We start from the raw sequence: 25,877 nt of genomic DNA, 5'->3' as shown, positions 1-25,877 counted from the left end.
TCATTTTCAATGAGTACTCAGACACTTTTATCAGTGGTCACTTGCTAAGAGGTGGTTTTAAATCTGTTCTCCTTCCAAGATGTACCTGTATGCTAAGAGCTCTTAGGCCTCTGAAGAAGGCACTTATTGCATCCATCCACCTTTCTTTCTTCTTTCTTTCTTCATTTCTTTTTGTTTGTTTGTTTGTTTGAGATAGAGTCTCACTCTGTTGCCTAGGCTAGAGTGCAGTGGCATGATCTTGGCTCACCGCAACCTCTGCCTTGTCAGTTCAAGCAATTCCCCTACCTTAGCCTCCCAAGTAGCTAGGATTACAGGCTTGCGTGCCATCACACCAGCTAATTTTTGCATTTTTAGTAGAGACCGGGTTTTGCCATGTCGGCCAGGCTGGTCTGAAACTCCTGACCTCAGGTGATTGGCCTGCCTCTGCCTCCCAACGTGCTGGGATTACAGGTGTGAGCCACTGCACCTGGCCCTTATTGCATATTTCTTGCACATCTTCATGTGTACTCCTACCCCCTCCTCCCAGGACTAGGCCCTGGCTGGGCTTGGCAGCAGGAGCTCTGCATGGGACCTGGGTCTCAGCTGAGCTGGAAGTAACTTGCTATAAGAGCAGCCCAGAGGCCTAATGGTATCATTGCTAGGGTCTGGCTCAGTGGTCAGACCCGGAAGAGAGCCTTCAGCCAAAGACCACCTGAGGCCCCTAACAATCCCTTCTACGGCCCCCTCTCCTGCCTGGGGGACTCCCTGCACTGGGAGGGGAGACTGCCGTTTGGTACTGGGATGGGATCGAGAGGTGCTGAGGCCACTGGTCCTTGGGACACAAACAGAAGCAGCTCCTCAGAGAACACGTGCCCTATTCCAGGGCCTCGGCCCTGCCCCACCCCGCCCCGTAGGATGCAAGGCCCCCCCCCAGCCCGTCGGGTCCCAAAGAAACTGCCCCGCCCAGCGGCCCCAGCCCCAACGCCGGCGCGCGGCTTCTTTCAGCACCACGGCGTGGACAGCTCCCGGCCCTGCGCTGAAGGGAGCAGGCGCGGAGGGCGCCGGCCAGGGAGGGGAGGGGAGGGCAGGGGAGCGCAGGAAAGGAGAGGAGAGGTAGGGCAGGGGTGGAGAAGGGAGGAGAGGAGAGGGCAGACGCAGGCAGGCGGGCAGGCGGGCGGGGCGCGGAGCCCAGCTGCCCTCGCCGGGGGCGGCGCCCACCGGAGCCGGACGCTGCTGAGCCCGAGGACAGGCGGAGACGCCGGGAGCCGGGGCGCCTGTGGCTCCGGGCAGGGGCCGCGGCCGAAAGATGCCAGTCCGCAGGGGCCACGTCGCTCCCCAAAACACTTACCTGGACACCATCATCCGCAAGTTTGAGGGCCAGAGTGAGTGTGTATATGTTGGGGCGGGGGGACGATCTGGAGTCCTAGTTCCGTGAAAGCGGGGCCGGATCCCTTTACTAACTTCTAACTGGGCAAGGTGGTGAGTGCGGAGTGCTGAATGCAAAATCCTTCCTTTGATGTCCCCAACACCTTCTCCTCCAGCGGGACCCACTTCCCTCAAATGCCGTCCTCTTTTCTGGAACACAAGGAGCAGCGTGCAGCCCTTCTCTCCCCACCCCCACCTCTTTCCTCAGTGCCCCAAACCTGAACCTCCCATTGCGGCCGCTGCCCGCCCCACCCGTGTCCTCCAGAGGATTCCTTGAGTCCTTCCTTTTCATATCCTGGCTCTGGTGTTCCCGGGAGCTTTCCCAGGCCTGACCCCCAACTGGTCACATTCCTGCCTCCCTTCCAGACACCCTTCCTGTTTCCAGGGAGCCTTGAGCCTTCCTTCTACCTCATGACCCTCACTGTCCTAGTCTTCCCACAATCTCCAGGCCTGACTCCCTCCCTCATTCTGGTCACTGGCCTGCTCCTCTGCCTAAATTCCCCTCACTGCCACCAAGAGACCTTACAATCTTTCCTTCCCTGCCTCCGGATCCTGGCTCCCACGGACTTTTGGCCTCCCACCTCCCACCCCAGGTCGTAAGTTCCTGATCGCCAATGCTCAGATGGAGAACTGCGCCATCATTTACTGCAATGACGGCTTCTGCGAACTCTTCGGCTACTCCCGAGTGGAGGTGATGCAGCAACCCTGCACCTGCGACTTCCTCACAGGTCCCAACACGCCGAGCAGCGCCGTGTCCCGCCTGGCGCAGGCCCTGCTGGGGGCTGAGGAGTGCAAGGTGGACATCCTCTACTACCGCAAGGATGGTGAGGCACATGAGGGCCACAGCCTCTGCAGGGCAGGCTTGGCCCTCTGTCTTGTCCAGCCAGGGTGGCCTTGGGGACGGCACTGACCCAGGGACCAAAGGGCCTGAACAAACCCTGTTTCCTCTAGGGGTCTTGGTTCCTCCACAGGCATTGGATATGATGCCTTCTGAAGTCCTTTGCAGGAGCCAGGGATCAGGCTGGGCCACCCACTGGTCCTGGCCTGGGGCAGGGCTTCCTGCTCTGCCATCCCTCCCCCCATCCCTGGTCTCCTGGCTCTCCACTCTGTCACAGTCAGTCCCAGCTGCCTGACAGTGACAGATGGAAATTAACCTTCCCTCATCTCTGTCTGCTCCAGGGATTAGAGGAGGAGTCACCTCCTCAAGGCTTCTGTGGCCAGACAAGGCGTGGGGGCTTTTGGCTGGGAAAGAGGGGTGGGCCTGCCTCATCTGGTCTTAGCTCTTTGGGGAGACAGGGTCTGGAGTTTTCCCTGACCAGGAAGCTTATTCAGATGGAGTTTGGGTTGTTACTGCCAGCTGGAACGTACTGTGAGCAGAACAGAAGCATAGGTGAGGGGCTGAAGACAGAGTTCAGCAGCCTTTGGAAATCCTCCTCAAACCAGAACCACAGGGTCCTCACTGGACCTGCCAGGATGGGTGGGAATGAGGAAAAGAGTCTGAATGTCCTTGGAAATCTCTTGAATCAATGGCCCCCAACCTGGTTCTGCATTAGAATTACCCAGGGCATGTTTTCCAAAACATACTTTCTCTAGAGAGAGGCTGACTCAGAAGGTGTGAGATGAGGCCAAGCGGGTGTATTTGGAAATATCTCCCTGGTGGTTCTGATGCCCTGCCTAGTTTAGGAGCCACTGGCTTTGATAAATCCCTTCATTTCATAGGTGTGGAAGGGATTTGCCCAAGACCCCACTGCTAGAGTCCAACCTGGGACTGGAATCCAAGTCTCTGGATTCCTCCCCTGGAGATTTTTGTTTCGAGTAATCCCAAGAGAGAAAGGACCTCAGCTGCCTTTCTGTTTGAAGGCAGGATTTTGGGGGAATGAGGTGCTCAGGAGGGAGCAGTCCCCAGGGAAGGCAGGCATGAGGCCACCTGAGGGCAAATAAAGAATGGATGCCTCTGGATTGGGACTGAGGGGTGCTGAGAGCCTGAGTTTCAGGGGCCTGGAGTGTGTGGAACATGAACATGTGTGTGCTTGCACATGTGTGCCTGTGTGTGTTTGTGCTTGCAAGTGTGTGTGTGTGTGTGTGTGTGTGTGTGTGTGTGTGTGTGTTTGCAGGCTTCTCAGAGAGCTTCTTGGGTAGGTCCTGGTTGTTCCTGCTACTGCCATACGAATGAGTGGCAGTGGGAAGTGCAGCAGGCAGGGGCAGCCAGGAGGGGACTGGGAAGAATCTGGCTAAGTGTGGCAGTACTCACAGGGTTAATGAAGTCAGAATATTTAAAAACTGTGACCTCACCTCCTCACATCATTGCAGAGAGGAGGTGAGAGTCAGGGGAGTGAGAAGGGTCCTGGGGGAACAGGATGGGACAGCAGGAAATGGGGGGGTGGGTACATTAGGTCCTTTCTTTCCCTCTTCTTGTCACTAGAACTATACCTGATCCCAGACTCCTAGGGATGTCAGGTTATGGCTCTTGGGGTCCCCTCAGCACGCTGCAGGTATCTGGGCAGAGGGCAGAAGTCAAAGCTTGGCCTTGGCCCCCCGAGATCAGGACTCAGATCAGAATCCTGCAGGTGTCCTCAGCTCTCAGAAGGGAACCTAGGAACCTCATCTTGGGGGCCCTCCTTGGGTAAAAATGGGAAACTACCCACATACCTGGTGCCCTATAAGTCCCAATCTCCTCCCATCCCACCCTCAGCCCTTCCCTATCTTATTGCCCAAGACTTTGACTACCTGGACCTTCCTGAAATTGTTCTGAAACCCAGAAAAGGGAGCTTCCTGGCCTGCATTACCCTAAGGGAAGGATGTTGTGCTAAGATAACTGATGTTTACCTTAAGGTCCACTCTGACCACATATAATCCTTTTTTTTTTTTTTTTTTGAGACAGGGTCTCACTCTGTCACCCAGGCTGGCAAGAACATAGCTCACTGTACCCTCCCATCTCAGCCTTCCGAGTAGCTGACACTACAGGTGTGCACCATCACACCTGGCTAATTTTTTAATTTTTTGTAGGGATGGGGTCTCACTATGTTGCCCAGGCTGGCACATGATCCTTTTTTGATCATATTCACGGACATCTTACAGTCCTGCTGAGGGGCGTCCTAATGGTGATTTCTTTCCTCCTTGGGTCAGTACCTCCCTTCCCCCAAACTCCCAACTTCAGGGGCGGTGGGAAGGGGTCCTGAGCGGATCTCTAGCTTATTTATGTATAATCCTCTTTTCCTCTAAAGGGGTAATCCACTGAAAATTCTCGAAGTCAACGTGGAGGGTTTGGGTTCACATAGCTCCACATTGTGCAGCTGCAGACAGTTGGGCTCAAAGAGGCCAGAGCACTTGGCAAAAATACCGCAGGAGACAGTTCAGAGACCCCTGGGAAACTGGCTCTTCCTCTATTTGCCTTTGCTAGAAGTGGTAAGAACCTAACAGATAAGAAGAAATGGCCATGTGGCAGGACTAGAACCAGTGAAAGTTCAGAGGGAAGAAAGGAGAGCACTCAGATCCGCCCACTGTCACCCACACCTGCCCCGCACTGGCACCTGCCTGAGAGCCCACCCAGCCTGCCTTTCCCAGGTCCTCTCTTCTGAGGATCCTGAACCAGGGAGTCCCCTAATTCCCAAGCCAGATTAGAGGAGGCCTGGGACTTCTCCAGTCCTCAGTTCTGGATGAGGAAGACAGGACAGGGGCTGCTGTCTGCCCTCCCCCTCCCCCCATGTTTTCCATATGGGCAGCCATGAATGACAGGAGGACCAAGTCAGGAGGCGGCATGCAGTGGCCACCCTCTCAGCCGCAGCTTTTTGTAGCACCAGCCCCTCCCTGGGGGCTCACCACAGTGCCGGACAGAGTATGCATCAGGAGATGGGGTGAAGACAACAAGGAGGCTGTGAGTGCTGAGAAACTGAAGGAAGGAGCACATTTGAGAGGAAGAGAAGAGCAGAGAGAAGTGGGGTATCCCAGGGGAGAGAAGTGGGATGCTTTTGCTAAGAAAAGTAAGAACCTAGCAGATAAGAAGGAATGGGAATTCTCAAGGGGCAGACAAACCTGTTGCCCTTGGTTGGAGAGGTGGGTGCTGGGAGGAGCTCCTGAAAGGATGAAGAGGGTCCTGGTGAGGGCACAGGAACACTGCCTGCCACTCCTGGGCACAACCTGAGATGGTACACTCACCCACTTTTGGTCACCTAGATATGGGCTTTTGTTTGGGAGCTCGAGCCATGGGTAAGCAAGGACAGCCTGGGGCAGGGGCAGAGAGAATGCTCTGGACTCTTCTAAATCCTCCTAGCCTCCTGTCTGCCTACTCCACAGGCCACAGGCATGGGGGCGGGGCATGGGGTACCACACACTGACCCCCGACCCCAGCCCCAGCTCTCACTGCTATAATGGGCTGGTCTTTGGTCCATTCCCAGCTGCAGTTTTCCAACTGCATCAATTTTCCAGTAACATCAGTTGCTGGGTGCAGCCACTCCAAGACTATGTGTTGGCAGCCCCCAGCAGCTTAGAGAGCCTGGAGGCCCCCTGCCTCTCTGCCCAGCTCTGCCTTCTCCCTGCCCCCTACCAGGCCAGATCTCTGCAATGCCAGAGAGATTGACAATATAATCTGGCCTTACGAGCAGTGTCCCAGGCCACTGGCCAAGGAGGCTCCCTGTCTAGGTCCCAGCATCCAAGCATTGCCATGCCCCAGGCTGACTAGAGTGATGGGATTGGGCCTGGGAGTCTGGGCCTATAGCCCTGTGTGCCCAGGAGTGGGTGAAACAGGCAGGCACCTCTCCCCAGTGTGGATGTCTCCCCTGGGCCCAGGCAGCAGATGGCAGATGGCTGCCTGGTGCCTGGAAGTCCAGGAATCTGATATGGGAGATTCCTACTCCCTGGAGAGGAAAGCGAGAGGGAGGATAAGTGTGGCTCAGCTGCAGCCCAGCTCTGATGGCTGTGAGGAGGGACTGAGGACAAAAAAACAAGGAGTCTGGTGGTGAGTCGATCCAGTGATACTCCCACCAGTGGCCAGCCGGCATCCCCCATACTCACACACACAGACTTCCATTCACTCAGTCAACAAACAACACCTGGGACAGGTGAAACAGAACCTAACCTGCCCTCAGGGAGTGCAGCTCCACCTTCTCATTTGCATGGTCACCTGAGGCCCCTGCCCCTGAGGCCCCTGACCCTTTGGGCCTGACACCCGCCAGCACTTTGAGGGTCATAGGACTCCCATAGAGATGGTGTTCATGGGGTGCCTGGCCTGGGGCTCTTGGGTATGGGGTATTTTGTTCATTTCTTATTATTTTTTTGAGACAGATGACTTCCCTGTTACCCAGGCTGGAGTTCAGTGGCATGATCTTGGCTCACTGCAACCTCAGCCTCCTGGGTTGAAGTGATTCTCCTGCCTCAGCCTCCCGAGTAGCTGGAACTATAGATGCACACCACTACGCCTGGCTAATGTTTGTGTTTTTAGTAGAGATGGGGTTTTACCATGTTGGCCAGGCTGGTCTTGAATTCCTGGCCTCAAGTGATCCATCTGCCTCAGTCTCCCAGTGTGCTGGGATTACAGGCGTGGGCCACTGTGCCAGGCCAGATATGGGGCATCATTTTAGCTGGTATTGTTCCACCCACCAATGGGGGCTGTGGTGAGACCCTGGAGCAGAGACAGGGACAGAGACTGTGGCCTGAGAGGCACAGGGCAGCCAGCAGCTGGGTGTGGGCTGCCCAGGATGGTGGGGAGGGTGGTGGGAGGAGCCTGTCCTGCCCCCACATGGCCATCCCCCTCCCTCTCTGGCACCCAGGCCACTGCCCTGCCTACTCCTTGGGCCCAGCCCTGCCTTGGGATCCCACATTCCTCCTAGGCCCAGAGCAGCAGCCTGATTCTGGCCCCAGCACCTTCCTCCCAGACAAGTCCCTTCCCTTTTCCAAGCTATCGTGTCCTGCAAACCCAGAGATCCTCTCTCCGTGCCCCCTCCCAGCCCTTGCAAGTCAGTTTCTGAGAGCTCCAGGCTCTCTTCTGCAGAATGGGGATCCATGCCTGCCCCCCAAGGACCTCCTGAGGCCTAATGTTTCAACTGGCCCTGTGCCCAGCACTTAGTATGCTTTCAACAAGTTCCTCCCCGCATGGCAGGAGCAGGGCATCTTTGTGGGATGGGAATATGGGAAGAGAGGCCACAGCCAACCCAGCTCCATGGGGTAGAATGCCCAGCTTCACCTCCCCACTTAATCCACCCCCATCTGCTCAGCTTTAATTACAGCAGAAGCAGACCCCGAGGTTAAGCTCTGAGCTGATGGCTGAGTGTGGACTTGGGCCTGATCTGATGCTACCTTATCTCCTAATGAGCAGCTTAGCCGCTTTCCCCACCTCTGCCCTGTGGGTGGAGCACCAGCTGCACAGCCTCACCCACCCTCTGCCCAGTAGCTCTGGTTACTGTCCAGGCCTCTTAACCCCAGTGGCTGACCTTCACTTGACCTTCACCCAGCCCCTTCTCTAGCCAGGTCACTGCAGGAGGGGACCCCTTCAGGGCCCACCCACCCTCCATACTCCCAATGGCATTTGCAGCCTCCAGCTTCCGCTGCCTGGTGGACGTGGTGCCCGTGAAGAATGAGGACGGGGCTGTCATCATGTTCATCCTCAACTTCGAGGACCTCGCTGAGCTCCTGGCCAAGCACAGCAACCGCAGATTGTCCCAGCGCCTGTTGTCCCAGAGCTTCCTGGGCTCCGGTGAGGTGGGGTGTGGGTGGTGGTGGGAAGGACTCCCTGACTGTGGCTGCTCTGATTTCTGTTCCTGGTTTCAGAGGGCTCTCACGGCAGGCCGGGCGGACCAGGACCAGGCAGAGGCAGGGGCATGTACAGGACCATCAGCCAGATCCCGCAGTTCACGCTCAACTTCGTGGAGTTCAACCTGGAGAAGCACCGCTCCAGCTCCACCACAGAGATTGAGATCATTGCGCCCCACAAGGTGGTGGAGCGGACACAGAATGTCACTGAGAAGGTCACCCAGGTGCGGGCCTGCAAGGCACGGTGTGCGGGGCTGTGCCAGGTCTCCAGGGTTCCCTCCCAGGCTCTGGGCCCAGGCCCTCTGGGGCCTTGGCTGGCAAAGAAATTCTTCCCGTCTAGCCTTTAATATCTGGTTCGAACCCCAGACAGGCCTCCTGTCCTGTTTGAGATCTAAAGACCTAAAGGCCTGCCCTGAGGTCACAGCCCTGGTGCCCAGCTCCTGGAGCCAGAGGAGGCTGGGGTCAGCAGGGCCTATGAGTGATGCTGCTTCCTAGGCCTGGAGAAGCCAGGGCATGTGGTGGACATGCAGGCCACCATGGGGGCCTCCCCAGATCTCAGCCAGTCCCAGGGAAGGAACGGCAGAGAGGACACATGCCAGGGCCAAAATGGGAGGAGAGCCATGGGGAGGTCCCAGCCTTGTGTCAGCCCCTTGCCTTTGAGACAAAAGCCACCCTCTCTACTTCCTTCCAACATGAACACAGGATCCTCCTGCATGCCAGGCAGGGCAGGGCAGGGCAGGGCTGGCACCTCCAGTTATCTTTGATCAGCTTCCTGGGGGCCAGGCCCTGAAGGACCCCTGCAACCTCCTCCTTGGCCAGCCCAAGGCAGACTTCCCTGGGTCCTCTGCTCCAGCTCATCCTGCTGTCCCTTCTCATGAGGCTCGAAGGCCTGACCATTCCAGAGAGAAATGCAAGGAGCCCTGCCCAAGGCTCCAGTGACCAGAGTCCTGGCACTGACTTCCTATGTGACCTTGGCCGGGGGAAGTTCCAGCCCCCTTTCTAGGCCTCAGGGCTTTCATCTGCAGGAGAGGTAAGGACTATGTGGTCCCAGATAAGGACTAAATGGTCTCTGGGGACCCATTTGACATTGAGTAGTGCTGGACCCAGGAGGCAGACAAAGCTGTAAGTCATAGCCAGGGGCCCAGGCCAAGGTTGAGCAATGCAGAGCATAGCATGGCCTGCTCCCAGCTTCCCTTCGGCTGTCTTTGTGTTGGGGCTGGGGACGGCTCTTTTCCCCCCCGCCTCTTTTCACCTGAAACACAATTGCTGCTGGAACCAGGTGTGGGGAAGACCACTCAGCACCTCACTGAGCTCAAGGATCCTGAGGAGGACAGGACGCCAGGCTACAGGACTGTGTCCTCTGAGGTCAGAGTGGCCCAAAAGCCTGACCCTGGGAAGCCTCCCAGCTGCTTACCCCAGGGCATCTGGTGGCTACCATGGTGGGGGCTTTTAGACTGGAGAGTGGTCGGTGAAGATGGCCAGGCCTGGCTGGGACCCACAGTCCCAGCGCCTGTCCAACCTGCCTGCCCCTGTTTGTTCCTCAGCTCGGCCCCTCTTGGCATCACTCCCCTGCTCCATGTGGGTCCTAGGCCCAGGGAGGTGCCTGACAGATCTCGGGGGAAGCGGCAGGCGAGGATCCAGATCAGGGAAGTCACATCGGCCTCAAGCAGAACTTAAAGAGCCTCAACGGCTGTGGCCTTACACTGGAGCCTGAGTATCCTGAGGGCTTTGCAGCTCTGGGAGACACGGAGCAGGGTGGGCTTTGCCATGAAGCGCCTTTGACCTGGCTTTGGAGGCAGTGGGAGATTTTGGGGGTCCCCCTGTCTGGAGACTGAGGAATTGAGGAACTCTCTTCTCAGCCTACTTTAAACCACCCCTCACCATTCCTTCTGTCTCCCTCCCACTCCCCACCCAGGCAGGCCTAGGGAAGGGCCTTGTTTCACCCTAGCAGGGTCCTAGTGGCCCTTGGGAGGAGGGGGAGTGGCTCTGATGCCCAGGGTGTGGTCAGAGCCCCAGTTTCCCACGCTCATTCAGGGGTCTGTAGTTGAGAGCCCATGTGGACCAAGAGCTAGGCACACAGGGAGAAGAGTGTCAGTGAGGGAGCCAAACTCAGCAAGCCTGTGGCTCAGTGGAGAACCACCATGCAGCTGGGTGGATACAGGGCAGGCAGAAAATTTAAAAAGAGCCCAAGTTCATGTGGAATCAGAGGGGGCTTCCTGGGGAAGTGTGCAGCAAGGCCTCAAGGCTGAGCAGGTCACTGCAGGGTGGAGACACAGTTGCCCCACTCAAGGGTTTGGATGTCAGATAGGGACCCGCGGGTTGAAACCAAGTGGATCTTCCTTATTGCTATCCCATCTGCTAACTGACTTTGTTTCCATGGTCAAACCTTACATTGCAAATTTTCCTAAATGAGTACCATCCATCAGATCTCATCTGGTGGGAGGTGGGGGGTCCATGGGACACCCCTCTGGCTCCATCCTTGTTTGGAGCAGTGTCTGATGAGGATGAGGGAGGAGGATAGTGGACGGGGAATTAGCGTGTAGAGCAGCGTGTGCATCTCTGTGAGAATAGATGAATCTCACCACCTACATGAGATCAGGTGAATCTCACCATCTACATGAGAATAGGTGCATCTCACCAACTACATGAGAACAGATGAATCTCACCATCTACATGAGAACAGGTGCATCTCACCATCTACGTGAGAACAGATGAATCTCACCATCTACATGAGAACAGGTGCATCTCACCATCTACATGAGAATAGATGAATCTCACCATCTACATGGGAACAGGTGCATCTCACCATCTACGTGAGAACAGGTGCATCTCACCATCTACGTGAGAACAGGTGCATCTCACCATCTACGTGAGAACAGGTGCATCTCATCACCTACGTGAGAACAGGTGCATCTCATCACCTACGTGAGAACAGGTACATCTCACCATCTACGTGAGAATAGGTGCATCTCACCATCTACGTGAGAACAGGTGCATCTCATCACCTACGTGAGAACAGGTACATCTCACCATCTACATGGGAACAGGTGCATCTCACCATCTACATGGGAACAGGCGCATTTCACCATCTACATGAGAATAGATGTAGAATAGATGTTCCTCACTACTTTTGTTGTGGCTTTTGTTGTCCTTTGTGATTCCATTTTGCAGATGCGGGAACTGAGGCTCATAGAGGTTACAAAACTTGCCCAATGCTCACCTGTAGCACGTCAGATCTGGCATTCAACTGGGGAGGCCTAGCTTCAGTACCCATGCCCTTCCTAATGCCCTGGCCATCTCTTATGTTGGGCAGCTGGGCAGAGCTGCGGCATATTGTGCTGGGGCCTGGGGATCCAGGGTTGGTCACAGTCTTGGAGGCAGGGGTGGGAGGGGGAAGGGAGAAGGCTCTGCTGAAGGTGATGATTCCAAACCCTTGGACATGTGAGGAGGAGTCAGTTTTCCTTAGTGCCGAGGACCTGCTGAGGGTCCAGGTTGCCTATACCCCTACCCCATGGACTCTTTCCATGGGAGGTTCTGAGTTGGCCCCAGAGAGGGTGCTCACTGGTCCAGGCTCCCCAGGGCCCTCAGAAAGGAAGATGCTCTTCTAGGAGTGACCTGTTCCTATCAGGAGCCCTGACCATAGGGGGCCTCCCAAGCCCACCAGAGAGGATCAGCCCACCAGCTACCCCCTTCAGTGGGCTCTTGTGTGGAATGGACCCACAGATGACATGGGCCTGGCCCTCCCCTGTCCTGGCTCCACCCACTTCAGGATGTTTCCAAGGGAGTTTATGAGCATCAAACCTGGGGTCACTATGGGGCAGAGCCACACCCCTCCTCTTGCATCCCACCTCCTTTTTCTGCACATCCTCCCCAGGCATCTGTCCCCTTAAGAACTTCCCTTCTCAGTCATCCCCCACCCCATCTCTCCCTCATGCCCTCTGCCCGGCAGAGCGCTGGTCACCCACCCTTTCCCACTATACCCTCCCCAGGCCTCAGCCTTCCAGGCCAGTCTCACCAGCAGTGGCCACCCCCAACCTGACCACCCTTGGCCCTCACCCCCAGGTCCTGTCCTTGGGCGCGGATGTGCTGCCCGAGTACAAGCTGCAGGCGCCGCGCATCCACCGCTGGACCATCCTGCACTACAGCCCCTTCAAGGCCGTGTGGGACTGGCTCATCCTACTGCTAGTCATCTATACAGCCGTCTTCACGCCCTACTCAGCCGCCTTCCTGCTCAGCGACCAGGATGAGTCGCAGCGTGGGGCCTGCAGCTATACCTGCAGTCCCCTCACCGTGGTGGATCTCATCGTGGACATCATGTTCGTCGTGGACATCGTCATCAACTTCCGCACCACCTACGTCGACAACAACGATGAGGTGGTCAGCCACCCCCGCCGCATCGCCGTCCACTACTTCAAGGGCTGGTTCCTTATCGACATGGTGGCCGCCATCCCTTTTGACCTCCTTATCTTCCGCACTGGCTCTGATGAGGTGAGCAGACCCCCTCCAGGCCAGCAGCCATGGCTGTCCTCTGCATACTGGCCTCAAGCCCTCCCTATTGCACAGCACTGAGTGCGGAGAGTACCTGGACCTGGGCACCTGTGCTGGTGGAGAGGAGACCCCAAACATCTGTCACCTCTCAGCCCTGGAGAAGGACCAGCCGAGACTGCACGCCCCAGGCCTCTGCCCCTCTGCCCCCTCTCTGAGCAGACCCTGGTGAGAGAAGCAGGCTAGCCCTTCCAGGATGGGCACTCATGTGGTCCTGACCCCTCATGCTGAATTCCAAACTGCACAGAGCAAATTTACACAATTTGCAGGGCCCAGAGCAAAATAAAAGCATAGGGACCCTTGTTGAAAAAGGATCCCTTTCTTCCTGGAGGAAGAAAGGGATCCCCAGGCCACTCCTCCAGTGCAGCCTTGCTCCCGCCTTACCCCCTAGCCCTCCACTATGGGCTGGAGGTGGGCACCCCCCCCAGGCTGCCAATAGGTGACGTGAAGGCATCTTCATGCCTTTCTCATAGTTTCCAGGCCCACAGTCTCCTCCTGCCCCACTCCTCAGGATCAGCTTTTCACTGAAATCAACTCTGCCTTCTGTGTTCCAGTGCCCCCTCATTACGCCAACCTGTCCAACAGGGGATGTCCAGCAGGTATCCTCTGCTCCAAGCCCCCCTAATACCACCCCTCAGCAAATCTGCCCCCATTGTCCCCACCTGGACACTGAGTGGCGTTTATACTCACTTGTGTCCCAGCACAAAACTTGCCAGCCTCCCGCCCCTCCACACAGCTGCCTCAGCAACTTTCAGATCACTTACCTGACCCTGTGTTCCACCCTCTGGGATGTACAGGGTCCTCAGAATTTTCAGTGGCTCCCCGAGGTCTGCAGAATAAAAACCAAGCTCGTGATAGACTCTGAGGCCCACAGGGAGCAGCCCTTGCCCACCCTGCCCTTCCCAGGCATGGTTCTCACTGCTCCTCCATCTCCCACATGTGTACCAGGCTGCAGTGCCACACTTGGTTTCCCTTGTGGGCCACACACTTCACACCTCAGTGCTGCTGCTCATGCTGCTCCCTGAGCCAGGAGTGCCCTTTCGCTCTCCCTCCTGTCTGCCTGGAGCCCTAGCCTCCTCTCTCAAGGCTCGGCTCATGTGTCACCTCCTCCGTGAAGCCTCCCCGACCTACCCCAGCAGACTTGACCTCCCCTTCCTCTGTGCTCCTACTGGACTTCTGTCCTAACAATCAGAACACTGTTTTGAGCTTTAGGCTGAGATCCTTAAGGTCCCATACCATGCCACACTGTCAAGTGCATGGCCTGGATCAGGTTCTCCATAAATGTTTGTTGAATGACTATGTGGTTGTATGCATGAGAGAACAAAAGCAGGCCTGAGTACACCCTTCCAAGGGCTGACACCCCAGCCCTGTGACCGTTTCCCTGCCCCTCCAGACCACGACCCTGATTGGGCTACTGAAGACAGCACGGCTGCTGCGGCTGGTGCGCGTGGCACGGAAGCTGGACCGCTACTCTGAGTACGGGGCAGCTGTGCTCTTCTTGCTCATGTGTACCTTCGCGCTCATCGCGCACTGGCTGGCCTGCATTTGGTACGCCATTGGCAACGTGGAGCGGCCCTACCTGGAACACAAGATCGGCTGGCTGGACAGCCTGGGTGTGCAGCTTGGCAAGCGCTACAACAGCAGCGACCCAGCCTCAGGCCCCTCGGTGCAGGACAAGTACGTCACAGCCCTCTACTTCACCTTCAGCAGTCTCACCAGCGTGGGCTTTGGCAACGTCTCGCCCAACACCAACTCCGAGAAGGTCTTCTCCATCTGCGTCATGCTCATTGGCTGTGAGTGAGACTTCATGCCATGGCCTAACCTCATACCCTGGCCTTACCTATGAAATAGTATTTGTTAGTTTTGTACTGAGATGGAATATAACACACAGAAATAATTCATGCAGTACACTGATCCTAAGTGTGCAGCACAATGAATTTTTGCTGGTGGGTGCACGAATTGTACACAAAATTTAACACTCACACAGCCTGTACTATCTGCCAGTCACCAGGAAATAATTTGCAGGGCCCAGAGCAAAATAAAAGCATAGGGACCCTTGTTGAAAAATTATTAAGAATCAGCCAGGTGTGGTGGCTCAAGCCTGTAATCTCAGCACTCTGGGAGGCCAAGGTAGATGGACACTTGAGGTCAGGAGTTCGAGAACAGCCTCACCAACATGGTGAAACCCTGTCTCTACTGAAAAATACAAAAATTAGCTGGGTGTGGTGGTGCATACCTGTAATCCCAGCTACTCAGGAGGCTGAGGCAGGAGAATCACTTGAACCTGGGAGGCAGAGATTGCAGTGAGCCAAGATGCTTCCACTGCACTCTAGCTTGGGCAACAGAAACTCCATCTCAAAAAAAAAAATTATTAAGATTTTTTTTGACAGTGACAGCTGACTATTAAACCAAACACAGGGCTCTTAGCATGCAGCCTCGTGTGTCCACACAGGTTGCACACATGAAGCAAGCCCTGCCAGGCACTCTTTTAAACACTTTATAAAATCCCACATCTCATTCCCTTTTGAGCCCAGGGTACAAAGCAAGAAACCACATGGTGCTAACTTGCCAGAGGGCACACAACTAGGAAATGTCCGAGTGACCGATCCCAGCCCAGGTGTTCAGCTCCAAGGCTGTGCGGCTCTCAGTCCCTGCTCCCAGCTGCCTGCCTCCCAAGACACTTGCGTTAGGAACATAAAAGGCAGCGCGGAATTTTACACCTAGATTGAGTTGTCATGTTCAGAGTATTTAGAGATGTGAAAGCTCAGAAAAACAAAAACAAGGGAAGAAAATGGGTGAAAAGAAATTGAGAGTTTGCTCTTTTTTTTTTTTTTTTTTGAGACAGTCTTGTTCTGTCACCCAGGCTGGAGCACAGTGGCACGGTATTGGCTCACTGCAACCTCCACTTTCTGGGTTCAAGTGATTCTCCTGCCTCAGCCTCCCAAGTAGCTGGGATTACAGGCAGGCACCACCATGCCTGGCTAATTTTTATATTTTTTTGGTAGGGACGGGGTTTCACCGTGTTGTCCAGGTTGATCTCAAGCTCCTGACCTCAGGTGATCCACCCACGTCAGCCTCTCAAAGTGCTGACTGAGGCCTGAACCACCACACCCGGCAGAGAGTTTTCTCTTTATTCTATTTCTACAACTTGAAGGAGAAAATAGATCTGAGCTTTAAAAATCCATTGACTGCCTTCTTTCTTCTCAGGAGTTTGACCGCTGGGCCCAGTAAGATGACAAGAGGCACAGGGCAGAGGGGGGAGGGCAGGAAGCACAGGGGCCTTTGTCTCCCCTGTGCCCTGGCGCTGCCCTGTTCACTCTTGACTTCTCCTTAGACAGAGGGGTCCGTCATCAGGGGGCTGCTGGAAAGAGGAAGGCCTGGAGTAGGCCATGGGTGGCTTGGCCCAGTGGGGCTGCGGAGGAGCTCATTTCTCCCCTCGCCCTCAGCCCTGATGTACGCCAGCATCTTCGGGAATGTGTCCGCGATCATCCAGCGCCTGTATTCGGGCACCGCGCGCTACCACACGCAGATGCTGCGGGTCAAGGAGTTCATCCGTTTCCACCAGATCCCCAACCCGCTGCGCCAGCGACTGGAGGAGTACTTCCAGCACGCCTGGTCCTACACCAACGGCATTGACATGAACGCGGTGAGCCCCGCCGCTCCGGCTAATGCCCTAGGGGGAGCCAAGGTCCCGCGGGGGCGGGGCATCCCCAGAGCCCTCCCCACCCTCTCCTCAAGCCCTACTCAGGCCGCGCCCCGCTGGACTGGGCCACCCGCCTTCCAGGTGCTGAAGGGCTTCCCCGAGTGCCTGCAGGCCGACATTTGCCTGCACTTGCACCGCGCGCTGCTGCAGCACTGCCCGGCGTTCAGCGGTGCCAGCAAGGGCTGCCTGCGCGCCCTAGCCGTCAAGTTCAAGACCACGCACGCGCCACCTGGGGACACGCTGGTGCACCTCGGCGACGTGCTCTCCACGCTCTACTTCATCTCCCGAGGCTCCATCGAGATCCTGCGCGACGACGTGGTCGTGGCCATCCTAGGTAGGTCAGGCGGAGTGGACCAGGCCTGTGTTGGGGATCGGATGGAAGGGGGCAGGATGGGAGATGCCCTGCCTGGGCCACCCTCTTCCTGATGCGGATTTTACTTTTACTGGCCAGCCACATGCAGAGCTTGTGCCTGGGAGAGCTTTATACCCAGCTCCCTGAATCCTTAAAACAACCCTCTGCCAGAGGTCCCATGTTCCTGAGAGGGAAGTTGAGGCTGAGGGAGATCATGCTAGTCTGTGGCCAGGCAGGGATTCCAGGGCTGCCAGTGTGACTCAGAAGCCCAGGCAGGCCTTCCTACCTTCTTCCACTCTTGGGGAGTTCAGGGAGAAAGGCCAAGGGTCTCTCTGGGTGGAGGGAGATGCCATGGCTGGGGACCCCAGTCTCATTCAGTGCAGACACAGGGATAGCCAGACACTTTGGAGGAAGGATATGAGCACTGGGCAGGGGGACAGACAGGTCACAAGCAGCCGCTGCCATGTGCCTGCTGTGTGACCTTAGGCAAGTCACTTAACCTCTCTGAGCATCACAGGGTCCTCTCCTTGATTCTCATCTTCCTTGCCTGCCCCATGACTTCATCTCCACCCCAACTTCAGCCTTGCCCTCCTTTGGTCCCCATGACCTGGCTATCCTCCAGCCCCTCTGGACAGACTCCCCTCGGGCTCCCCTGCCCCTCCTCTTCCTCTGGCCTGCTGGTGCTCTGCTCTCCTCTCCCCTCCTACCCGACACCCTCCCATGGGCCTGCTCCTTGTACCCACGGCCTCAGTCTTCCCCTTGCCACAAGGATCCCCAGAGCTCTGTCCTGGCCCCACTCTCTTCTTAGACCACAACATTCCAGTTTTCTAGGCATGGCCACCCTAGTATTCTATAAGCAGATCAAACTCAGTGTATCCCAATCTGAAATAATCACCTTTCCTCAAAACCAGCTCCGTCAGCTTCCCCATCCTGTGACCTATCTGCCCATTTCCCATGCCACAGTCAGCCAAGGGGTTATCCTATTTTGTTGCTGCCCACTGCCCACCAGCCAAAATCGTCCATACCTCTCCATCTCACACCTGTCTCCCTGTCCCTGCCTGGATCCAGCCTTCCTTGTGTCCTTCCTGGAAAGGTGTTGGCAACTCCTTTCCCATGGCCCTGCATCTGGTCTACTCCCATGCTCATCTTCCACCTTCTGCCAGTGACCTGAAATAGACCTCTGTCTGTTTGCCTCTTCTGCTCAAGATCCCTCCGTGGTTCCCCATGGTCCATGCATGCGTGCTCAGTTCTCCCAATCCCACCACCCTGTCCTGCCACCCTCCCCCTGTTACTTTACGTTCCAGCCAAACTACTTAGCATTCTCTAAATCTGTGCCCTCGCACATGCTGCCACTCTGCCTGGAGCACCCTACCCTGTGCCATCTGGCAGATCCCAGTTGTCCTCCAAGACTGGGCTCAGTTATAGGTTTCTGCTGAGACCTCTCACTCCCAGCCTACCTTAGAAGTGCTGTCCATGTGGGAGGGATGATAATTATTACAAATAATTAAGAAGTCAGTCCAATTTAAGTTTCAGTTAAAGACATGAAACCTCTCATTTTGTCCTGAGTGGAAATAGACATTAGATCAGAATCCTTCATCTACTGGAAAACCATCAAGTTATAATGTTGCCCAGATTTCAAGCTTAAGGGTTTCACGTGTGACCCTGGCAAGCCCCTTCCCTCTCCAGGGTCAGCCCCCTCCTCTGTGAACGCCCTTTGATCCTGTTCTCTTGCAGGGACATGACCAGGCCTCCATCCATCCCTCTGTGCTAAACTGTTAGTGCTGCTTGCACAGTGTCACCAGGCTAAGGATGCTGGACTTTCCTGGGGGAGTAGGAATCAAAGCAGTCATGCTCTGTGGCAACCCAGCCCTGGGCTCTCCACCCCTGAGTCCTGACAGTGCAGTGCTGACCACATGCTGTTTCTTCTGCCCTGATTGCCTTTCTCCTGGGGACAGTCTTTGTTTCTCTCAATACAGCCCCCATTTCACTTCCTCTGCAAGGCCCCTCCTTTCTGCCCCAGCCATCCCTACCAGGAAGAGCCCCTCCCTCCTCCATGGCCCCATAGCTTTTGATTTTCCCTGTTTCTAGGGCTCCAAAGATCATGCTGTAAACTTGTTGGCTGCTTATGTACCTATCTTGCAGGGATTTGAGGGGCTCTTTGTGGGTGGCATAACATCTTATATTTATACTTATATTTATATTCCTTGGCCAGCACAGCACCCGGCACCAGGAGGGCCCAATAACCTTGCCACATACCTGAATATCACCCATGTCAACCCTGGGATATCCTTCCCCCTTGCCTTGCATGGACCTAGTCAGTTGCCTCTTGTTGTGTTTTTTTTGTTTTTTTAATGGAATCTCACTCTGTCACCCAGGCTGGAGAGCAGTGGCATCATCTCAGCTCCCTGCAATCTCCGCCTCCTGGGCTCAAGTGATTCTCCTGCCTCAGCCTTCTGAGTAGCTGGGATTACAGGCCACCATACCTGCCTAATTTTTGTTTTCGTTAGCTTTTTTTAGTGGAGATGGGATTTGACCAGTTGGCCAGGCTGGTCTCAAGCTCCTGACCTCAAATAATCTGCCTGCCTCTGTCCCCCAAAGTGCTGGGGTTATAGGCATGAGCCACTGTGCCTGGCTGCCTCTTGCTTTTTGAGTCACTGGCTCAAGCATCACCTCATCTGCTTCCCTGAACAGCCCAGTGGGGCTGGCAAGGCAGATCAGGTTTTACGCATGTTAGAGACGAAGACTCTGAGATCCAGACAGGAGTAACTTCTCCAGGCTTCCTCCACCAGGGCCATGTTGATTACCTGGCCCCATAATCAGGAGTGGGAAGACAAAGAGAAGCCTCTGGCCCTGCCCTGGGGAGTTAGGTCCTCTGGCCCTGGGTTTCCTGAACCCTGCTCCACAGCACTGCAGGCCAAGCAGCAGGAAGATGTTGAGACAGATATTGAGCCTTTAGGGCCTCTTCCTGCCCACTGTGCCGAAGAGTGTGGGCTACAGGAGGCAGATTCTGATGGAGGGTGGTTCTGAAAAGCCTGGAGACAGTGAGAGGAGCCACGGGCTGGGGGTGAGAGTCGCTCTTAATGGATTTCTGTGCAGCTCAGAGATCTCAGATATGGGAAGAGAACCCCTCACCCCACCCCTGCCAACCCACATCCAGCCCTGTCCCCAGAGCTCACTTCTGGGCAGCAGGCCCCAGCCTAGAAGGATGTCCAAGGTTGGGGGAGGTCATGGTCAAAGGACCCTCATAAGGGAGCATGGAGCCAGACCCTGAAGAGACTCCCACCCCTCTGGCTGGCAGGGAAGAATGACATCTTTGGGGAGCCTGTCAGCCTCCATGCCCGGCCAGGCAAGTCCAGTGCAGACGTGCGGGCTCTGACCTACTGCGACCTGCACAAGATCCAGCGGGCAGACCTGCTGGAGGTGCTGGACATGTACCCGGCCTTTGCGGACAGCTTCTGGAGTAAGCTGGAGGTCACCTTCAACCTGCGGGAAGTGAGTCAGGGCCAGGTGGGCCAGGGTGGGTGGTGGCTTTTGGCCGGCTGGTAACAGGAAATGCCCAGGCAGCCTACTGAGGGCTTGGCCTGCCTGGCCTGAGGGCACCCATCTGACCAATCCCATTCTGCAACCTTTGCCAGAATTTCTTCTGTGCCTACCATGGCTGACATAATGCTAAGTATGAGGATAGCTAATATTTATTAAGCACCGACTATACTAAGGGTGGGGCTTCTTTTACATGATCTCCTTGCAATTGCTATTATTATCCCCATTTTCCAGATGAGGAAACTGAGGATCAGAGAGAGTAAATAAACTGGCTAAAGCCATTCAGCTAGTAAACGGCAGAGCCAAAATGTGAATTTAATTTGTCAGACTCCAAAGCCCAGGTGTTTCCACCATATTATACCATGCTGAAAAGGATGGTGCCGGCTGTCCAGATGGCTCACAGTACCAAGCACAGGTACTGCCAAGAGGTGACAAAACTGTCTCTCTTCTCACACTCATCCCTCAGTAGAGGAGATTTTGACAACTCAAAAAAAAATAAAGAGCCACAAAGCAAAATAGCCAAAGTCTCAAGGGTATCAAGGAGAAGCATGTGGAGATCAAACTTGCCAAGGAGTGTGACAACCAGGACCAACCCTGGGAATGCCCAGAGCGGGGTATCAGGGAGGAGGGATCTGGAACCAGAAGAGGGGAAGAAGGGAAGGTGCACCTGGCCATGAAACACAGAGTCCAGGCTGTTTCTCCCATGTCGCCCCTACCCATCTGCCTCAGGAGAAGGCTCTGCTGGCCTGGGCCCTGTGCCCAGCTTCCTGAGCATGGAGCTGGGTGGGCTTTCTTTTTTTTTTTTTAGACGGATTCTTACTCTGTCGCAAAGCAGGAGTGCAGTGGTACAATGTCAGCTCACTGCATTCTCCACCTCCCAGGTTCAAGTGATTCTCTTGCCTCAGCCTCCTGAGTAGCTGGGACTACAGCTAATTTTTGTATTTTTAGTAGAGATGGGGGTTTCACCATGTTGGCCAGGATAGTCTCGATCTCTTGACCTCGTGATCTGCCTGCCTCAGCCTCCCAAAGTGCTTGGATTCCAGGTGTGAGCCACTGTACCCGGTCTGGGTGGGCTTTCTTGCTGTGGACAGCCCTCCCCACACCATCCCATCTGCTGCTCTTCCCTTCCCCAATTTCTCCCCACCAACATCTGCACAGGAGACACCTGGTAAGGACCCTGCCTTGGGGGCCCAGCCATCAGGCGGCCAGAATGCCCAGCAGCTGGGCACCAGGGCAGGAGGAGTGTGGTCTCTGCAGCCTGGGCCATCTGCAGGAAGCCACCCAGGGCATTGCTGCTGTGCCCAGCTGCCTGTTACTCTTTCACCTAGTTGTGACAGCGCCGTGGGGTGAGGGCAGGGAAGAATAGAGGCCCCACCCCAGCTTTGGTTCCTGTTCCTCCATCCTCTTGTTTCCCACAAGGCAGCTGGGGGTCTCCATTCATCCCCGCAACAGGCTCCAGGCAGCCAAGACCACCAAGGTTTCTTCCTCAAAGACAACCAGTCAGGTGAACAAAGCCAGTCCCCACCAGTGTCTGCCCAGCCCCAGCCCGCAGCCCCTGCCTAGCCTCCTTCCCCTCCCATGTCCACTCCATCCTGCATCCCCAGTGCCACCCCCGACATGGGTAGAGGGGGGTTCCCTCTCTAGACCCAGAGCCAGAACCTCGGCCCTGCTTCCTCCCCAGTCTCCCAGCCCTGATGGCCTATGTCCTCAGAGGCAGAGTGAGGGCTCTGTGGTTCAAATGTAGCTCCCAGGGGTGTACGGAGACTAGCCAGCCCCCGAGGTTCCACACTAAGGCATTAGGGGTCCACTGGGCTGCAGATCCCTGGGCAGTCAGAGCATCGCTAAAAGTCCTCACCCTGCCAGAGTTTCCCCATGAGCTGGGGCCCCAGCTCCCCTCCCAGGGCTACAGCCTCCTGGGTCCTGGGAGCCAGAACTCCATGGGGCATCCAGGTAAGGAGGGCCACTCCCCACACCCTGTGTCCCCAAGGCAGGTAAGGGGTGGGAGATGGGCTCTACTGAGAAGGGTCAGGCTTATGGAACCAGCTAGGCCCAGCTGAGACTTCCCTTTCCCTCTTGCAGATGCAGCCCCTCCCCTGAGCATCTCAGATGCATCTGCCTTCTGGCCTGAGCTGTTGCAGCAAATGCCCCCAAGGCGTAGCACGCCAGGCCCTCAGGGAGACCCACAGTGCTGGCCTCCGAAGCTGGGCTCCAGGCTAGAGCAGCTCCAGGCCCAGATGAACAGGTGAGTGTGCTGTGGCCAGGTCTGAGGGCTGGGTATTGGTGCCCCCTCCTGGTGGCTCAGAGGCATCATGGGGTGTCAGCTGGGTTTTAGAATGGCAAGCCATTTAGCTGCAAGTCTCCCCATACCTGTCACTAAGCACTATTGCCCAGATGACGTCCCCTAGCAAACTCTGGAACGTGCCAAGGAAGCTTCTCAGGGGAGGCGCACAACTATGGGCAGAAACAAATTCCATAGGTCCTGGGAAATGGGGTGTGTCCAGTGGATGGTAGGGCTGTGGTGGCAGAGTGAGGGCTTAAAAGCAGAACTGTCTAGGTTCAAATTCTGGCTCTGTGCCCTACCAGCAAGAGTGTGGGCAAGTTACTGAACAGCTCTGAACCTAGTTTGCCCTTTTGTGAAATGGGGATAATTCAAACATCCACATCAAAGCATCTTGGGTACTGAATGCTGTGTGCTTGGTGCCTGGTCACTGGTGTTAGACTCAGGGGGAATCTGGGCAGGGGCTGTGGATCCCAACAGGATAATAGCTTCAGGTCAGCCTCAGGCCGCCATTCCATCTAGCAGGAACAGCACACAGGCTACAAGATTGACAGCTGCCCTCAGGACCGAAACTGCTCTTGCCAGCCCCAAACCTGACTGTGGGGTTCTCTCTGGCAGGCTGGAGTCCTGCATGTCTTCAGACCTCAGCCGCATCTTACAGCTCCTCCAGCAGCCCATGCCCCAGGGCCATGTCAGCTACATTCTGGAAGCCCCTGCCTCCAATGACCTGGCCTTGTTTCCTATCGCCTCAGAGACTCAGAGTCCAGGGCACAGGCTGCCCCAGGGATTTCTGCCTTCTGCACAGGTAAGAGGTGAAGGGATTCCCAGAGGCTTACCTGGAAGCAGCTGCATGCCTTCCCTGACTTAGTCAAAGTATGGCATCAGTCCCAGAGCCTTCGTGGCCCCAGGGCAACCAGGGCTTTGCTTACCTCCTTTATGATCAGCATCATGATAGGGCGGCCTGGGCAAGGTGGTGGCAAAGCCCAGAATGTGACTACAGAGCCTGCAGCTGGGGCCAGGGCAGCAGGACCCTGAAGTGTGGGAAGGGCAGGTAAAATTCTTGCCTGATCCTATCCCTGAAGTCAGGGTGGATTAACCTGCAGCCTGGCCTGGGGTGCATCCCTCTTTCTTGCTCTTCCCAGACCCTGAGCTGTGGAGACTTGGACGACTGTAGTCCACAGCACAAGAACTCCTTCCCCGGGATGCCTCACCTGGCTGTGGCAACAGACAAAAGTCTGGCACTATCCTCTGGACAGGAACAGCCTGAGGGGCTCTGGCCACCCCTGGCCTCACCTCTGCATCCCCTGGAAGTACAGGGACTCATCCGTGGTCCCTGCTTCTCCTCCCTTCCTGAACAGCTTGGCTCTGTTCCCAAGCAGCTGGAGTTCCAGAGACATGGTTCAGATCCTGGATTTGCAGGGAGTTGGGGCCACTGACCTCCAAAATAAAGACACCATAAGGGTATTGAAGGTGGGCAAAGTGATAATTAAGGATCTTGGGGAGGCAGACAGCCTCCCAGATGGGCTTCTCCTAGAGTAGCTACAACTGCTGATCCAGGTGACCAGGATGGCATGGGTGAAGAGGCTCAGGACTTTTCCCAGCCTCCTCTGTGGCTTCATTTAGGCAGCAAGCCTGGTGGAGGGTGGGAGAGTCTCAGTGTGGAGGCAGCTTACAGGATGGAGAGGGCAGTGAAGAAAGAGGTTTCTGATCTACATGAGTACCTTGCTCTGGGCTGCATGTGATCACCTCCCAGCTCAAAACCCTCCACCACCTCATGGCCCAGCACCAAGGCCCGGGGTTGGTCAGAACTCTTACCATGGAGCCTCCAACCTGGCTGAAGATGGAATCTGTGGTAGACATGTTAGGACAGACCTCCAGCCCTCTGCTCCTGATGGTTCTGTGACATTGGGTCTCCTGAGGGCAGTGGAGTGTCACACAGCTAATAAAGTGCACATTTCATGTTGAGACGGGTGTGTAACTTATCTGAAGGCCCTCAGGTCTTTGGCTGTGCGGTGGCTTTCTCCAAACCCTTCATGTAAGGAGCTGGAGACCTACCTTCCACCATATCCAGTATGTTGGGGACCTGAAGGTGGCTCTGCTGGGCCCAGAAGCTCCTGGAGCCTGGGGCTGTTAGGCCATGGTGAAGGGAAGCAGAGGCACTGGCTTAGTGGCCCCAATGGATCATGACAACAGCCAGCACTTCAGTAGCACTCACCCTGGACCAGGCACTGTGCTGACAGCTCTGCAGATACTTGTTCATCTAATCCTCAAAACAACCCCAAGGGGTTGGCATTATTATCTTCATTTTAGAGATGCGGGATCAGTAGCAGAGACACTAAGATAACTTACCCAAGCATGAGGGGGTATTCTGAGGTGCAGGTACTGTTCTGTTTCCTGATCTATGTGCTGGTTACAGGAGTGTGTTCAGGTTGTGAAAGAGTGTGCTTCTGTGTAAATTATAACTCAATTAAAAAAAAAAAAAAGTCAGACATAGTGGCTTATGCTATAATCCCAGGGCTTTGGGAGGAGGCTGATACAGGAGAACTGCTTGAGGCCAGGAGTTCAAGGTTATAGTAAACCGTGATTGCATCACTGCTCTCATAGCCTGGGCAACTGAATAAGATGCTGTCTCAAAATAAAAATTTTTAAAAATCATGCCCATACCTAACGCAACAGGAAAGGAGGACATAATTTCAACCCAGATAGTCTGGCTTTGAGAGCATGTACAATTAACCACTGCCGAAAAGGGCTGCTGTCCAAAAACTACTTGGTTATTGGTTTTCAGTCCTTTGCTCCTGTACTCTGGAAAATAATTTCAAAAATGTATATCCCCCTCACACCTTTTTAAGTTGACATCTGAAATATTATAAAATACTTCACTGATAAATTTAAATAGATGCAAAGGATGTAATGTCAACTGTCTCTTAAATACTGACACTTTATAAAACGATTCCATCCTTCATTTGTATTGACCCATTTCTATCCAAATAGCAGTGATTTGAGAGCCACCACCATCCATTTTAAAAACACAAGAGGCTTTTCTTTAATATCGTTCTTTTTTCTCTCCTGATAACTCCCACTTATTCCTCCCATAGTTTTATCCTACGTGTAATTTATTGCTATGCTTCAAAGCCTGCTATTGATCAGCCTATCATATGTTTGCCACACAAATATGTATACAAGCTGGGTGCAGTGGCTCCCTCATGCCTGTGATCCCTACACTTTGAGAGGCTGAGGCTGGAGGATTGCTTAAGGCCAGGAACTCAAGACCAGCCTAGGCAGCATAGTGCAACCTGGTCTCTACAAAAAAA

The 25,877-nt window shown here is 55.2% G+C and overlaps 1 protein-coding gene and 1 long non-coding RNA gene across 3 annotated transcripts in view; one reads left to right on the top strand and one right to left on the bottom strand.

The window, feature by feature from the left end:
* The first annotated feature begins 1,211 nt into the window (after positions 1-1,211).
* On the top strand, positions 1,212-24,530 carry KCNH6 (potassium voltage-gated channel subfamily H member 6). Of its 2 annotated transcripts, XM_037745965.1 has the most exons (13): positions 1,212-1,361; positions 1,998-2,228; positions 7,931-8,092; positions 8,167-8,372; positions 12,211-12,636; positions 14,087-14,486; positions 16,140-16,339; positions 16,478-16,730; positions 20,047-20,240; positions 21,708-21,792; positions 22,368-22,530; positions 23,185-23,371; positions 23,709-24,530. In XM_037745965.1, the coding sequence occupies exons 1-13, from the start codon at positions 1,286-1,288 to the stop codon at positions 24,000-24,002; spliced, it is 2,877 nt and encodes a 958-aa protein (XP_037601893.1). In that variant the 5' UTR covers positions 1,212-1,285; the 3' UTR covers positions 24,003-24,530. The 2 variants fall into 2 exon arrangements, with proteins under 2 accessions (XP_037601893.1, XP_037601894.1); XM_037745966.1 differs by lacking the exon at positions 20,047-20,240 and having other exon boundaries at positions 21,712-21,792.
* Positions 16,672-25,877, bottom strand: part of LOC108318274 — a 12,277-nt gene continuing 3,071 nt past the window's right edge. The window contains exons 2-3 of the long non-coding RNA XR_005203486.1: positions 24,916-25,028; positions 16,672-16,755 (exon numbers count right to left, since the gene is read on the bottom strand). This is a non-coding gene — a long non-coding RNA (uncharacterized LOC108318274). The remainder of the gene's footprint in view (positions 16,756-24,915; positions 25,029-25,877) is intronic.

This window comes from Cebus imitator, unplaced genomic scaffold (genome assembly GCF_001604975.1).
Source record: "Cebus imitator isolate Cc_AM_T3 unplaced genomic scaffold, Cebus_imitator-1.0 Scaffold217, whole genome shotgun sequence".
Lineage (NCBI taxonomy): Eukaryota > Metazoa > Chordata > Mammalia > Primates > Cebidae > Cebus > Cebus imitator.
This window is presented reverse-complemented; position numbering and strand designations above follow the sequence as displayed.